Source organism: Moschus berezovskii, chromosome 22, assembly GCF_049115385.1.
Source record: "Moschus berezovskii isolate FMDL1 chromosome 22, NW_MosBer_1.0, whole genome shotgun sequence".
In the NCBI taxonomy this organism is placed as follows: Eukaryota; Metazoa; Chordata; class Mammalia; order Artiodactyla; family Moschidae; genus Moschus; species Moschus berezovskii.
The window spans coordinates 17,563,668-17,579,759 of NC_142481.1; the positions used below are offsets into that span (position 1 = coordinate 17,563,668).

At 55.6% G+C, this 16,092-nt stretch overlaps 1 protein-coding gene across 3 annotated transcripts; it reads right to left on the minus strand.

The window, feature by feature from the left end:
• Window positions 1–570: 570 nt before the first annotated feature.
• Window positions 571–15,613, minus strand: LSR (lipolysis stimulated lipoprotein receptor). Of its 3 annotated transcripts, XM_055410817.2 has the most exons (10): window positions 15,356–15,613; window positions 13,830–14,174; window positions 8,197–8,316; window positions 6,148–6,204; window positions 5,453–5,599; window positions 2,429–2,590; window positions 2,203–2,262; window positions 1,970–2,101; window positions 1,055–1,686; window positions 572–971 (listed from the first exon to the last, which is right to left on the minus strand). In XM_055410817.2, the coding sequence occupies exons 1-10, from the start codon at window positions 15,462–15,464 to the stop codon at window positions 936–938; spliced, it is 1,800 nt and encodes a 599-aa protein (XP_055266792.1). In that variant the 5' UTR covers window positions 15,465–15,613; the 3' UTR covers window positions 572–935. The 3 variants fall into 3 exon arrangements, with proteins under 3 accessions (XP_055266794.1, XP_055266792.1, XP_055266793.1); XM_055410818.2 differs by lacking the exon at window positions 6,148–6,204 and having other exon boundaries at window positions 574–971; XM_055410819.2 differs by lacking the exons at window positions 5,453–5,599; window positions 6,148–6,204 and having other exon boundaries at window positions 571–971.
• Window positions 15,614–16,092: the final 479 nt, after the last annotated feature.

Genomic DNA, 16,092 nt, shown 5'->3' on the forward strand with positions numbered 1-16,092 from the left:
CCCTCGGGCCTCCTTCCCTGAGTAGCCGCCGCCGCTGCCGCGACTTTTTTTTTAAACCCGGCCCGCCCTGGATGGCCGCCGCCTCTCCCCCGGATCGCCGGCTTGCGCGTCCGCCGCCCGGCCTGGCCCAGCACGGCGGCGGGTCCCTGCTGCAGCCGCCGCTGCTTTCTATTTTTTCCCCCTTTTTTTTTTTTCCTCCTTTACTTGAGCTGCGCGCGCGCGGCGGCGGCGGCGGCGGCGGCGGCGCGAGCCCGGGGCCGACGCGCGCGAGGGGGGAGGGCAGGCCCTGGGGAGCGCGCGCGCTGTCTGTCTCCGACGGAGGGCGGGCGCGCGGGCCCGGGTCTCGGCTGGGAGCGAGGTCGCCGCCACCGTCTCCGCGGCCGTCGCTCGACACCCGCCGGCGGGCCGCCCGAGTGGAACGTGGTCCCGGATGGAACACCGGGGGACCTGGAAGAAGGCCTCTGGTCCCCGGGGACGAGGCAGGCTCTGGGTTTGGAGACAGTAAAGTAGGTCGGGGGGGGGGGTGGCGGGGGAGGGGGCGTTGGGTGGATGGCGGGGAGCGCGCACGCGCGCCCCCGTCGACCGGACTGAAGTGCGCGAAAGCGGATGCCCCGGGCGCATGCGCACGTCTGGGCGGGGCCGGAGCGCGCACGCAGGGCGGGGCGGGACTAGCGTGGGGCACGTACTCCGGGCGGTGGAGAGTCGGAGAAAAGCGGAGCCGGTCCTTTCCTCTGGGACACACGTCCCATGAGAGAACTGAACATGCGGACCGACACGGAGCAGCTGTCCGGGCTCCCCACCTAGCGCGGCAAAACAAATGCTTTCCTCCAGACTCAGGACTTGTGATCAGAAGTTTTATTAGTTTTACGAGATCATTAATAATCCCTCCAATTAAAAAAAAAAATAGTACAAAAGCTACATACAAAATGTTGAGATCAGACGACTAAACTTTCCCGACTCAGGGCCAAGTTCTGCAAGGGAGAAAGAAGAAGGATGTGAGCCAGGGAGGACTGGAGAAAAGGGTCCAGGAAGGCTTTCAGGGCCTATCACTCACCTTCTTAAGCCTCCGCTCCCGTGAAGCCTGGGAGTCAGTCTCAGAGTAAGGGGGAGGTGCTGGAGGGTAGTAGGCCTCCTCTTCTTCCTCTTCCTCCCTGTAAGGCCTCCTCTCCGCTGGCCCCTTTCTCCTCAAGGCTTCTTCTAGTAGCCGCCCGTCATAGGGGGCGTCTCTGGATCTGGAGCCATCATCCCGAGGGTCCCGGGAGCGCTGGTAGCGGGCCCTATGGTCAGCGTGAGGTTGGTCCCTAGACCTGAAGTCATCGTAGTGGGGATCCCGGGAGTGCGGAAAGTGCCTGGAGTCGTCTTGGTCTTGGTCGTAGAGGTCATCGCGGCTGCGACTTCGCGGGGGTGCATAGGCCCGGCCTCTCCTCCCACTGCTTGGGGGAGATCTCCCTGATTCAGCAGAGGCCGGCCGGGTAAAGTCATCCAGAGCATCCACAGAGCGGGCTCGGGGCCGCCCTGCACCCCGGCTGTTCCCTGGCCGCTCCAGGGGGGCCTCTTGCTCCCACCGCCTGGAACTCCGGGGGGAGTGCTGACCCCATTCCTCATCCCTGATGGGGGTGAGGGCAGGGCCCCGCGAAGGCCGGGATCTCCAGTCGTCCTCGTGGAGAGAGGTGACTTCACTCATGGCTGTAGGGAAGGAAGGTGTCTCTTACTGATGGGAGGCAGTCAGGACCGAATGTCAGGAGCCCCGGGGCCCAGTGGTGTCAATCACTTGGCTCATATATTCTCAAGGGAGCCCCAGGCTTCTCACCTATTTAGTGATGATCTGCAGGGTTCTGTACATGTCACTGTGGCCATGGTAGGGAATGAGGGGTTGTGTTCAGGATGTAGAGCAAGCATCCCTGGGCAGTTATCAGGGAGACCTGCTTCCCCCAGCACCCTCAAGAATCCCTCAGATCCTAAGGCTCACCTCGTTCTACACGGCCACTGGGGGGCCCGGGTCGAGAAGGGTCGAAGTTGGCCAGCTCTTTCTCCATGTAGTATAGGACCCGCATGGAGTCGTCCTGCTGGTTGGCCTGAATCCTGTAGCCACTGCGGATCTCTAGGGACAGGAGTTAGAGGTGATCAGTTCCAGAGGTTGGATGCTGACCAACACCCCCCCCCACCATAGGCATGTCCAACTTCCTAAGGACTGGTTCTCACCAGAGGTCATGCTGCTGTCTGTGTCACGAAGCAGGGGTACCTGGGAGCTGTGGCCGCCAACTGGGGGGAGATTGGCTGTCAGGAGCAAAACCCTGCATTCCCAGCCCCCTCCCCTCTGCTCCCAATCCCCTCTTCCAACTCCAGACCCCTTAATGGCCAAAGGCCCAGCCTCCCCGCTCCCCCCCGCCCGCCCACCAGCTACTCCTGGCTGTCCCCAGGGCCTCACCTGAGCTATTCCTGTCGAAGTCTCCAGAGTACCCATTGTAGGGAGGGCCCATGGGGATCATGGCTGGCGGGGGCGGGGTCTTGGCAGGGGAGAGGTGGGCATAGGTGCTGGGGGCATAAATGCTTGGGACGCCCGAAGTGGCCGCTTTGCCTGCAGCATATACTGGGGAGAACACACACAGCATGAGAAGGGCCTCAGTCCCCTGTTGAGGAGCTTCCCTGGGTGCTTGGTGGGTTGCTGTAGGGTCCCTGAGGTCAGAGAACACGAGCCACGTTGAGTCCACACCTCCTGTGCCATTCCTCAGGAGTTTTAGGATGGGAGGGTGTATGCTGGTGGCCCCAATCAGGAATGCCAGTTTGTTTGACAGTACAGTGGTTTCCCAACATCTGACAAGGTTTTACATCAAACTCGGCTGCCACCTTTTCATAGGACACAGCCACCCTGGACCTGTGTTCTTACAGAGTAACAGGGGCAGAGGTGTGTTGTAGATAAACACCGATGTGTTGGACCCACAAGCCAGAAACAAGTGTTCCCTTTGACATCTGAGCCCTTGCGCTAGAAAAATGGATCGTCTGGGGGCAGGGATCCCATGCCTGCTCCCCTTTCATGCCTGCTCGGTCCTCCCTGTAGGGTCTTCCAGACCCCGAGGTGATGGGAAGCCATCTTGGGAGCCTCAGCATTCATTTCCTCAGCCAACCAGCAAAGCATCTCCTCTAGTGTTTCCACCTTGGGGGCCGCACCCATTCCACCCCGCCCGGTTCTAGGCTTGACAGCTCAAGGGCACATCCTCCCCAGCACCCTCCTCCCTGGGCAAGAGGCTGGGGTCTGGTGGCTGCTCTGAGGCAGAGTCACAGGCCTAGGCAAGTCGCTTCCGTCCTGGAACTCAGATGTTGGAACTCTGAAGATGATGGAACACTCTGTGTAGGCCAAGCCCCACTGGAAAGATGGCTCAGAAAGCTCCCTTCACCCCAATTCAGCTGGGCAGCAGAAGGCTCAGTGCTCACCCCCACCACACCGAAGAAGCCCCTCAGCAGTTGGCGGATGTGCTGTTTTATAATTAGCTCTGGGAGTTGCTGCTCTAGGATGGCTCAGGAGGGCTGTGGCTGTGGCAGAAATAACAGGGCCTCTGGCGGGGAGTTAATGGAATCTCAGTTTGGGGGAGCAGGGTCTCAGGATGGAGGAAATAGGGCCCTGGGACTGGCATTCACAGTCCTGGTCCCTGCCTTAATTAGCAGGGTTAACTGCAAACTTGTTTGCAGCCCACCCCACCTGTGAAATGGACTAACACCCATCCCCCCAAGTAATAAGCAAGATGCCCACAACTAAAAATGTTGAGAGGGAGGAGATGGCCAGCGCAGGGCTCCAGAGAGCAGTGGATTTGATTTCTCCAGGCAGGAGTGAAACAGGTTGCCCACTGCTGCGTTCAGTGACCAGAAAATTAGCCAGCATGGTCTGAGCCATGGCCCCATGCTGGGCCCTGACACACAGCGTTTCCCTTAATGCTCATGACACCCTGTGATGGCAGGACCCTGCAGAGAAGGAAACCAGCTGCTCACCTGAGGTCACATGGTGTGAGTGGTGGGGGCTCCAATTTGCATCCTGGCCCTCAGTCATTACTGATGCTGACAGCAGAAATGTCTGGCAGCTAGTGGGTGTGGAACGCTCTGTGTTGGCCAAGCCCCACTCTAAATGCGGGACACACCAGTTCACCGGATCCTGACTCATGCTGTACAGCGGGCTCTGGCGTGGCCCCATTTTACAGAGGAGGAAACTGAGGTTGAGAGAGGAAGTCCTTCACTGGACTTCCCAACAAGTAAAGGGGTCCAGCCAGGCCTCAAACTGCCCAAGCTTGCAGTGACTGCCTATGATTTTACCTGGACTGTGTTACACAGGAGTCATGGCACGTGGAAGCCTTAAATGTAAGGATGCTAACACATCCATCTGAGCCACCTGGGTAATTCTTTCTACCCCGTGTTCACTCTTGGCCTAGAAATGAGCAGGTGCCATGAGGGGGGGCAGGTCTGTCCCTCTTTTGGTTTTTCATAATCTCGGTGTTCCTAACATGTAAAGTTATTTCTTTCTAGCCGCCAGGGTCATCTGCTTGTCAACCAAGGATATGGTGAACTTGACAATGACAAAGGAAAAGGTGAGGTACCCTCACTGAGAACTAGTAGAGAAGTATGTTTTCATGGCCTACTTTCAGTACAAGGAACAAGAGAGCAGGTATGCCTGGGTCTAAGTGGCCTGCATGAACTTCACGTCGGAGTTAATGGAAACTTCCCAATAACTGAGCACAGAGGTGCTCTCAGGAAGGCAACCAGGGAACTGGCAGCACTGATGTCCCCAAGTGGGGGAGTGGGGCAGCAGGAGGAAGGAGGCTCTCTTCGTTTCCCGCCTCTCCTATTTGCTTCTTCCCCCTCGACCTCTGGTCCCATGTCTAATCCAACCCTCTCTGATGCGCTCTGTTCAATTCAGTTCAGTCACTCAGTCGTGCCCGACTCTTTGCGACCCCATGAACTGCAGCACGCCAGGCCTCCCTGTCCATCATCATCTCCCGGAGTCTACCCAAACCCGGGTCCATTGAGTCGGTGATGCCATCCATGGAAAAATCCAGCATCCTTATGTGGATGTGGGTTGTTAAAAGGTGCTTAAATTTGGTGGGGCTGTAAACCTCGCTTGGTTTCTGACCTTTTTCACTTCAGATTTTGTTTTTAAAAGGACTTTTACTTCTCGGTGAACAATGTTTTGTACTGTTTGAATTTTTTTGTAACCTTGTGCATAAATTATACCTTCAAAAGGAAAGACTTGAAATAAATGAAAGTAAAAAAATAAGTGAAGAGTTGAAGTATGTAAATGATAATGTAAAGTAGCAGGTCCTCCTTGGCCCACTTTTCCCCAGACTACTCCCCTCATGACCTCCAGAGGGACACTGTCCCAGGAGGCAGGCAGAGGGGCGCCTGCTCCCCTGGGACCCAGGACGGACGCCGAGTGGGAGTGGGCGCGCGGTGGGTGAGGGGTACTCACGGGCCTCGGGGCAGCAGCACTTTTCCGGGCAGCAGGGGCACCTGACGTAGCAGCAGCAGGTGTGAGGGCAGCACTGACACCAGCAGATGCCCAGCAGCAGGACGACGAGGAAGGCAGCCAAGCAGACCACAACCACGAACAGCCAGTCTGCGGGGACACGAGACCGGGCCCTGAGCCAGGAGGCCTGGGAGGGAACAGGGATGTGGGCACTGGGGGCGGGCGGGGCGGGGGGGGGGGCAGCGCCCGTCTGCAAAGCCCATCGGGGAAGCTGCAGCCCCAGCTCCTGTTGGAGTCTCCACGCCAGGGGCTGGGGTGCAGCCACAGAGGGGTGCCCGCTCCACTACAACCCAGGTCAGCCCCAAGGTTAGGAAACCCACCCTGGGCTCATCGGGACAAGGCAGTAAGCGAGAGCAGACCCAGCCAGAAGAAGATGGGCTGTAGCCTTGAGAGGGGACAGAGCCAGCTGCCCAGATCCCAGCCGCTAGAAGAGCACCACAGGCACCAGTCACAGGAGCCCTCTGTCTATACCCCCGGCCCCTCATCAGCCAGCCCAGCCCACCCCACAGCCCAGAACCAGGTCACTAGATGCCCGGAATCGGCAGGGTTATTAGTGGGGTCCGAGCAAACTGTGTTTAGACAAGGGCGAGGATACTTAGAAGTGATAAGTGGTATGTGGGGGGACTCCACCCCCGTACCTTCCATGGGCCCCGCCTGAAAACCAGGTAAGAGCTCGGCCACCCCCGAGGTCCTGCCTGGAGGGACAAAAGAGAGACAGATTATGCTGACCAGGGCCAGCCCAGGCCATCCCTGCCCTGAAGCCCAGCCCCAGGCTCATCAGGGTGTAGGTGTGCTTTGCAGAAGAGATGGGGTAGGTGCCTAGGAGGGTCCTAGCGTGTGGTTCCTGCCCTCCACACCCCCGTCCCCTGTGGGTGCTGTCTTCCAGAATGCGTGTGTCACATGATTCACTCACTCACTGTCCCCACAGGGGATTCTGTTGCCCAGAAGGGTACCAGGACACATCCCATGGGCTCAGGAGGTGGGACCTCAGTTTGGGATTCCATCTCTTCCACACACACACGGTCCTACCATCCCAGGTTAGAAGGACAGTCCTAGTCCATGAGGCTCAGGAAGACAGTGCAGTAGGGCCCAGGAAAATGTCTTAATTGTAAAGTCTGAAGAAGAAAATGTAACAATACTGAATACATAGTAACAAATGGTCTTTGTAACAGTCTAACTGTAAAAGAATTTTTGTTTTTAATCTGGAGGAAGAGGCCCTTGAAAGCAGAAGTGCCTACAGTCCACGGGGCCTCCTCTGGTGGTCCAGTGGCAAAGACTCCATGCTCCTGCTCCCAGTGCAGGGGCCCTGGGTTCAATCCCGGGTCAGCGAACTAGATCCCACATGCTACAACTAAGAGTTTGCCACTAAGAAAGACCCGTCGCAGCCAAATAAAAATAAATATTTTAAAAGTGCCTTACAGCCCGTAAAAGTCACAGTGTGGCCCAGGCTCTCTGCGCACCAAGGTCCCCTGTGCAAGTTTCATGGCCCAGCTGGTGCCTCCTTTAGGTGCCACCCACCACTCTGTGACGCACAAGTGCTGTATCTCAAGGGGTGTCCACACAGCTGGCCGTACAGCAGCACCCCCTGCCCCCGAGAAGGGTAGTCCAGCAGGTAAAACAGTGGTTCTCAAAGTGTGGTCCCATCCCGGAGGCCAAGCCATGTTCCTGATAACTAAGCCACTGCCCTTTTCACTCCCCTTCAGGAGAGAGACAGCAGAGCTTTCCTGAGGCTCCATCACACGTGGCGACGTCATTTGCTCTGATGGTAATGCTTTTGTGCCAGTTTCAAATTCTCATGTTAAGCAAATGTAACCCACAAAAACTTAAACAAACCTTCTATGAAATCCTCAGTAGCCTGAGTGCAACTGGCTCCTGAGACTAAATTTTGAGATATGCTGATGTAGACTGTACATTTTATGGAAGAACAAGCAAGAGTTCTGTGGGCCATGGGTGCAGGCATTCGGTCACCCAGACATAAACTCTTATCACGTGATCTGAGTACCCTGGGGCGTGGTCCCCCATCATGTGTGCTCGTTCACACGTGTCGCCTTGCATCATGTGTGTGATGATGGCAATGTGTGGCCCGACAGCATGTCACATATAGCACGTGCCACATGGGACTATATGTGTCAACCGAGAACAGAGCATCTGGCTAACAGCAGCATCCCTTCCACACGTGGCAGGGGGGCCTCACAGCGGGGCGGGGGCTGCTGGCAGGTATCCCAGCCCACTCCTGGGTATTGGGGGGGGCTTGCTTGAGGGGAGCACTAAATATGCAAGCTACACAGCACCATCCCAGCAGGGCGGAGGGACTGCAGGGTGAGATATGGCCTTGGGCAGGGGAGGGCTGAAGCGGCCTCTCAATTACCCACACCATCACCCCTCCTGGCTCAATGCCCATCCACTCTGACCATTTCTGTGCTTTTAAAACCTGAGACCAGGAAGGGGTAGAGGTCTCATTCCTCTCCACTCCTGGTTTGGCTCTGGCTTATTTGAAATGTTGCAGGGTGGGGTAGGGGTCTGTCTGGGGTGCAGGGTACAGATAAGCCCAAGTGACTGGTGGTGCTGTGAGGGGAGAGCAAAGCAGGCAACAGAGTCCAGGGAGAGAGCAGAAGGGCAGAGCGCAGACACACAGAAGTAGCAGGAAAGGCCCATCCCCAACCCTGTCCCTCAGGGCCCAGACTCACCCAGGACGATGAGCTCTGCGTAGGCCTCGTTGTTCCCCTGGAGGTCCTGGGCTGAGACCACGGAGCAGTAGTACACACCACTGTCCCCCCAAGCCGTCTGGTCGAAGGTCAGGTCAGCATCTGTGGCAGGGGGCAGTCGGGTGAGGGCCACGCGGGGGAGGGGCCCCTGGGGGAAAGGGGGCTGGGGTGGGGGTGGGGTATTCAATCCCTCATCCTGAGGGCCTGACATCCTGAGAGCCTGAACAGAGCTCAGGCTCTGTTCTAAACCCTTCATGTGGGGAACTTCAAGCAGTCTGTGAGGTGGGACTGTTATCTTTCCTGTCTCGGAGAAAAGAGCAGTCTGCTGAAATTACTGATGAGCTGTACAGCTGTGGCGAAAACGGGGGTGGTGGGCCGGGATGGTCTGACCCCAGTCAGCTTATGGCCTCCACACACCCCCGCTACCCCCACTCCCCTCCCCATCCCACCTCTCAGAACAAAAGTCAACCCCCTAACAGCACCCGCCTAGGTCAGACCCAGGGACTGGGGCCTGGGTAAGGAGGCAAAGATAAACAGGCCAGATTCCAGGAAGCAGGAGACTCTAGCCCAGCAGAAGGCGGGGGTTTGTGAGGGAGAGACTTAGGCCAGTTCCCTCCTCCGTCCAGCTATCAGTCCGCATATTCCAGGTCAAGGCCCAGGGCTGGGGACGCTCCTGTGACACAGCCCCAGGCAAGGAGCCTATTAATTAAAGCGATAATGAAAGTCTTTCCGCACATCCGGTTTCCTCTCTACTCCTCAGGCCCTAATTAGTTAAATCCCTCAGCCATTCTGCAGGGTGGGGCCCGCCGGGCAACTCCACCTTGGGCCTGTGGCACACAGGAGGTACAAACAGGTCAGAGACATCCTCACAGTCTTTCTCCGCAGCTGCTATGGCTCCCAGGGACCTACCCACCACCTGCCCAACGGACCTCCAGCCCTTCCCCAGGACGGCTCAGAGGGCAGCCACCGTGTGTGCCTCACTCTGCAGAACCCGGGCATCAGTCAATTGCCAAAGGAATGAAAGAACCAGAGCCTTCTTCCATCTCTGGAAAGAAGACCTCACATCCATAGTAAAACCTTTCAGTGCCTATCTACACCATTCCAAGGGCTTCCCCGGTGGCTTAGCAATCAAGAATCCATCCGTCTGCCAGTGCAGGAGATACAGGTTCGATCCCTGCGTCGGGTAGATCCCCTGGTGAAGGAAATGGCAACCCACTCCAGATTTCTTGCCTGGGAAATTCCATGGACAGAGGAGCCTGGTGGGTTACAGTCCGTGGGGTGGCAAAAGGGTTGGACACAACTTAGCGACTGAACGACAGCACACCATTCCAACGCCTTATCCTGGCCCACAAGGCCTTTGGAGCCATCTGACCACTGGTCACCACACCAGCCTCATCTGTACCATTCTCTACTCGCCAGACCCCAGATACACTGGCCTGCTCACTCTCCCCCACCATGTGCTGGGCTCACCCTGCTTTGGCGTGCACTCCGGCTGTTCCTCTGGCCTGGCTGTGTTCTCAGACCCTCACAGGGCTGGTTCCACCTCCCTGGCACAGCTCCCCCACCCTACTGCCAAATTCTATCAGCCTGCTTAGGGGCTGACTGGCTGTGAGCCCGTCCCCAGGGGAAGGTGGGCTCCAGGTGAGCAGAACCTGGAGTCCCTAGGCCCTAGTCAGTATCTGGAAACGAACCCCTTTCCTCCCCACACTGACTTTCCTCAGTGTTCTGGACATGTGGCTGTCCTCAAGTAGGCACACGAGACAGTCATTCAGTATCTGACGCATTGAACGCATCTCATGTTTCAGACAGCGTCTGAGGTACTGCCATACTGGAGAGCAACAGTTCTCAAAAGTGTGCTCCGTGGAGCCTGGGGTTCCCCAAGACGTTTTCACAGGGGGCCCCTGAGGTCAAAGTTATTTTCACAGCCTTTTTCACTTAATCTCATGAGTGCAGTGTGGAGTTTTCCACAGGTTACAGGCATGTGTTATCACAATATACTGAATGCAGAAGCTGCTTTGAGAATCCAGCTTCTATGCAGCCAGACTGTAAGGAGATGTGCAAAAATATAAAAGCAATGCCATACATTTTCATTAAAGTTTTTTTGTTTTGGGAAATACGGTTATTTCTTCATAAAAGTATGTTGTTTAGACTAATCTATAGTTTATTAAGGCTTCCCAGGTGGCACGAGTGGTAAAGAACCCACCTGCCAATGCAGGAGACAGAAGAGTTCCATCCTTGAGTCAGGAAGATACCCTGCAGGAGGGCATGGCAACCCATTCCAGTATTCTTGCCTGGAGAATCCCATAGACAGAGGAGCCTGGCGGGCTACAGTCCATAGGGTTGCAAAGAGTCGGACACTTTTCACAGCATGTGAAGCGGCTTAGCACAGCACTCATACTTTATTATCATCATTAAAAAAATTGTTTTTAACTTCTCAATTTTCTAGCTGTAAAAACAAAGTTCTTTGAGGACCTCAATAAGTGTGTAAAGTGACCCTAAGACCCACATGTTTGAGAACCACTGTTCTAGAGGACAGCTAGGAATCCCCGCCCAGACAGGGCTCAAGCTCCTAACTGGAAAGAGAGACAAAAAATGTGCTTCAGATGGTGATAAGCAGTACAGAACTCAGACAGGAAGTGCCTCTGTCGTGGAGGTGGTGACTGAGTTTAAAGTGACGGGAAAGTAGGGTGACCTTGGGTACTGACACTCTATGGTCAAGCATCCAGCCCCCAGTAATTGATGTTTTACTACGTGTTAGGTCCCTTTGTATATATTCTTTCATGGACTCCTCCTAAAACTCTAACCTACAGTCTCCCAAATCCTCTGAATTCTCTGTAACACCCTCTCGGCCCATCGTTTTTTCCACATGTATCTTTGAATCAGACTCTGAACGCACCTCCCTAAAACCAGAACCCTAGACCAGGGCCCTGCCCAAAGCTGGAGTGGGGCTTGAAGGCAGCGCCTGCCCACTCCAAGAGCTCCTAGGCCTAAAGCTGAAATCTGGTCCTGTGGGCCGGATCTGGGCCTCAATGCGTTTTGTTTGGCCCATATGATGTTTTCAAAACTCACGAAAAACATGGCTTTCCGGCTTCTTTTGATCCGTTCTAAGGCTTGAGTTCACCTCCTTCCTCCAGGCCGCACCCTGTTCCCAGTATGGGTCTGGTCCTGACATCACCTGGGCTGGGCATTGCTCTAATTGTTTTAGATACAGGGATAAAATGCCAGGTCTCCAGCTGGGCACAGGAGCTGGGCTTCCCTCCACCTCCCTGGGCCTCTGGTTCCTCATCTGCACCCAGCAGAGGCTGCCCTTGTGATCTCAGAGGTCCCCCAAGTTCTCAGGTCCAACGCTACCAAGTAGGGGTGCACACGGTTCCCAAGCAGCCTGAAGAGGTAGAAATAGGGTTCCGATCCAGGCACCCCATCACCCAAAGCAGGGAAGAATGGAAGTGGAAGCGGAATCACCCAAGCTGAGGCATACCACCCTGGCTTGCCCAGGACTACTTTCACTTTTAAAACCTGGGTGGCTGGTGACCCTAGGAACAGCGAAGGCAACTCTGCTTTTTTCCATCCTCAAAGCTGAAATGGAGGAAGCTCCTGTGGTTACTAGGCTTCCTGAAGGGACATACACACAATGGATGTTTACAAATCACAGCCTGTATCAAACCCGGGCCCAGGTCAAGACAACTTGCTAACCCAGGACCTGTGGGCCTCTGGAGCAGGAAGAATCTGCCCCAGATGGAGCCCGAAAGTCACTCCAATGACAGATTCAGCAAAGGGGACACGATTCCAGCCAGCCTTCAAGGGCACTCTCAGTATGGGAGTTGTCCTGACAATGCTGCCTGGTCATACCTGATCCAGGCTGGAGAAGCCCCTGGATTATGCGGTAGGGGCCTATACAGGCTGAACCCCCCCAAAAGTCTTTTATCCACAGGAACAGCTGCCCAAGGAAATTCAGGGCCAGCAGGGCTAGTCCCTCCCCAAAACAAGACTGAGAGCCTGGGTCCCTGCCCATGGTCCAGACAGAAAGGGAAGCAATGTGCTCTGAGGCCTGGTCTCCTGGGGTCTGCAAAGGGATGCCCCCTTCCCTCCTCTGCCCCCATGCCCATGATTAAAACACTCATCCTTCATCCCTTGCCCGCTGCTGCCCATCACCCTCCTCTCTGCCCACTGGATTCTTTAGGGTCCAGTCCCAGTTCCTCTTCAAACTATATTCACAGGAGTCTTGAGTCATGATCACATATCACCCAGGTAGGTTTTCTTTGTAGCGCTCTGCCATACCCTCTGAAATCCTTACTCTTATACTGCTTATTTGTTGCCTATTTCATCCCACGAAAGTATTACCTCCTTGAGGGCCTGATCACCTCTCTAGCCCCAGCAACTACCATAGCTTCTGGTGCTTAGACGATGCCCAATAAATGCCAAGTGAATGGATCAATGAGTGATTGACTTCCCCACCCCTAACCTGGTCCCAGGAGGCACTTCCTATGAGCAGGCAGCATGACGGTGAAGGACAAGGGCTAGGTTCAAATCCTAGTGCCAGCCCTTTGCTGTGTATACACCATGATGAACTATTTGATCTCTGCGACTCAGCTGTCCTGAGTGTAAAATGGGCATAAAGCACCTGGCAAGATGTAGGCTTTCTCCATTAATATCCCTCACTCCTTCGGTTCACTCCTGTTACCTCCTCCAGGTAGGTTCTTTGCTGACCTTCCTGGGCAAGCAGAGGGGTTACTAGCTTGGAGACTAGGCCCCAAAGGGCTGACATATAATCCCACTAGCTGTGTGACCCTGTGCAAGTCACTTTAACTCTCTGGGTCTTTGTAAAGTAACAGTAACAGAAGCTACTTACTCCATTATTATCATCTAAATGTGCTAATTCACATCAACCTGGATTAGAGCCTGGTACACAGGAGACCTTTTATAAGTTATTAGTTATACGCGTGCATGTGTGCTAAGTGGCGTCCTGCTCTTTGTGACCTATGGACTGTAGCCCGCCAGGCTTCTCTGTCCATGGGATTCTCCAGGCAATACTGGAATGGGTTGCCACGCCCTCCTCCAGGGGATCTTCCCAAGCCAGGGATCGAACCCACGTCTGCTGTAGCTCCTGCACTGCAGGTGGATTCTTTACCACTGAGCCACCAGGCAAGCCCCTGTTGCTTATATAAATTTTACATATTGTTACTGATATTACAAGTATTATTACAGAACCCCTGCCTCTCTCCATTACCCACTTTTCTTTACCTTTAGGCACTTGAAAATATGTGTTTATTATTGTTGTTTAGTTGCTAAGTCGTGTCTGACTCTTTTGTGACACCATGAACCAGAGCCTGTCAGGCTTGTGTTTGCCTTATTTGTCTGTCTCACTGGAATTCAAGCTCCTGGAGGGAAGGCATTTGATCATTTTGTTTACTGTTGTATTTCTGGGGCCTCAAGTGGTACCTGGTATATGTTAGGTGCTTGATAAATCTTTGCTGTTAAATAGAGGGATGGATGGATGGGTAGAAGGAATAATCCATCCCTTGGCCAATGCTTTCAGACACCTATGCTGATAAACTTCTAAGAGGAAGCCAACACCACCACTCAAGCCCACCCCGTCCAATCCCCTGCCCACATACTTCCTGTGATGGTGATCCTTCGGCCCTGATAGTAGTCTCCCAGGGTCACGGCATTGCCCTGCTTAGTGGCCACAACCCTGACAGTGCGTGCGCTGTCCTGGCACTCCACGTAGGGGTTGTAGCCTGGGTTACCAGCCGCCAGCTGGGCGTTGAGCTGGTTATCAATACTGGCAGGAGAGAAGGCATCAGCGATGCGGTCCCGGCAGAAAGACTTGTACTTCCAGATTACGATAGGTGCCGTGGGGGTCGCAGTCGACTGGTAGGTGCAGGGCAGGGTCACAGGTTGGAATAGGATCACCACGTGGTAGGGGTCTGACACAGTCACCTGGATGGCGCTGGTGGGGGCTGAGGACAAGAAGAGAGTCAGCAGAGGGACCGCTGTGAGCGCAAGGAAGTATTTCAGCAGGAAGGAGCCACATCACTTGTCACATCATTGACATTTACAAGTGTACGGTTTTAGAGTGTGCCGGGCACACATTGTTCCTTAATCCTCAAGGCAGCTCTGATAATCATGCCCATTTGAGACCCAGGGGGTTGAAATGGCCACTGCAGGTCACACAGCCATATTCCTTGGAACATCCTGTCCATTCCTCTAACCAGAGTGCAGCCTCTCCAGAGTGCAGCTTCCAGTTCCCTCTTCCCTTGGCCACCCTCTCATGGAACGGGTCTGTGGCCTGTACAGACAAGCCCAAATGGCACCCCCAAAAGCCCACAGTGCTCGAGTCCCCCTTCAAAAACAACCAAGTGTTCCAAGTTACTCCGGGTTTTGTGAATGGGGGAGGAGGGGAGGGCGGGGGATTCTGGAGTTGTTTGGATTGCTTCGCCATACAGTAGCTAAACCCCCAGTTATGTCACCACCAGCCTTTCACCTTGCCCTACCCAAAGCCATCTCAAATGAATATGACAAAAGTGCTTGCTGAAAGATAAAGTCCCCCTGGAAACCCCCTGCCCAAACAAACATCAGATCCAGCAGAAGATGGTTTCCAAGTTAGTTCATAAGTCCGTTTCACCAGACTCTTATGCAGATATTCTTACGACATGACTGGGTTAGGGGGTGGGAAATCTTCAATACCGCACCCACTCGACGCCTGGGCGCTGCTTCTTGATCTCACCCCCTAGGAATCGTCCGATCCAGCCCTCAAGTGCCTTCTCCCTGTTACCCCAAGACTCAGAAATCTCGACCTGCTAGCGAGTCCTCATCCCCGCCTTTCTCAGTGATCGGGTGGTCCTTCACCCCTACCCCACAAAGGGTCCCATTCTCCCTGCGGCTCCCGGGTTCGCTGTCCCGGGAGTTTCACTTCCTGTTATCTCTGAACAAGGGCGGAGGAGCGCTCTCAGGCACTAACAGAATTCCTCTCCCTCTGGCGCACAGGGATCTCCGGAGACCTTGGGGATCAGGAGGGCTTAGTCTCTGCGCTCCCCCTCCCCCAGTTCTCCTGCCTCCTGGGCGCTGTAGAACTCCAGGCATCGCCCTTCTATAGTGCCCCCCCGGCGTCCCGCAGCACCAGGGGCCCCGCGCTCCGTACCTGTGCACAAGGTGCTCAGAAAAAGCCACACGAAGACCACCGCGCCCCAGCTCAGGGTACCCGGGCAGGACTCCAGTCCCCCGGGGAACTGGCGGGCCAAAGGCGCCATCGCTGCCGTCTGGGCGCGTCGCGCCCGCGCGTCCCCTCCCAGGTACCGGGAGGGTAGGGGGCGCGGCCCCCACCAAGCCTGGGAGGGGTGCCTGCTCCTCCCCTTCCCGCTTCCGCTCCTTGTCTCTATTCCAAGCCCACTCTACCCTATTCTAGAATTTTAACTAGAGGAAACATCGTGGATGAAGAGCACGCGTCCAGCTTGCAGGGAGAAACTTGCTTGTCCCACTCTGGCTCTGAGAGCCACTCCACCCCCCCGTGGCTCCCGGGAATGGATCGGCCCAGGTACACAGGGTGAAAGCGGAGGGCAGGGCTAGGGGGTGGGCGGCGGGGAGGGGCTCCTCCAACCCCCTCCCCGGAAGTGGGCTGACCCAGGTGCGCTCCGGCCCAGGGGGTTGGAACCAAGTGACCAGCCCGCCGGGAGGGCGGTTGAAGACCAGGGATCGCGGTCCGGCCCTCTTCTGCTTCGGTCACGCGGAGCAGAGTGTGAATCACGAGAACAGAGACTCAACTGCGTTGATTCACCTGTTGAGAGAGGCGGGACGCGCCGCGCACCTGTGCCCTCTCTTCCCACACCCCTCTCCTCGGCTGGCGATGGACCCGCCTAGGTACACCCTGCGGGGAGGGGC

Excerpts from the sequence above, each read along its gene's own strand:
- LSR (XM_055410817.2), bottom strand. The coding sequence starts at position 15,464 with ATGGCGCCTTTGGCCCGCCAGTTCCCCGGGGGACTGGAGTCCTGCCCG. Across the intron at positions 2,591-5,452 it reads GTGCTGCTGCCCCGAGGCCC|TATATGCTGCAGGCAAAGCG; the intron begins GTGAGTACCCCT and ends TGTTCTCCCCAG. Across the intron at positions 1,687-1,969 it reads CAGTGGCCGTGTAGAACGAG|CCATGAGTGAAGTCACCTCT; the intron begins GTGAGCCTTAGG and ends CCTTCCCTACAG.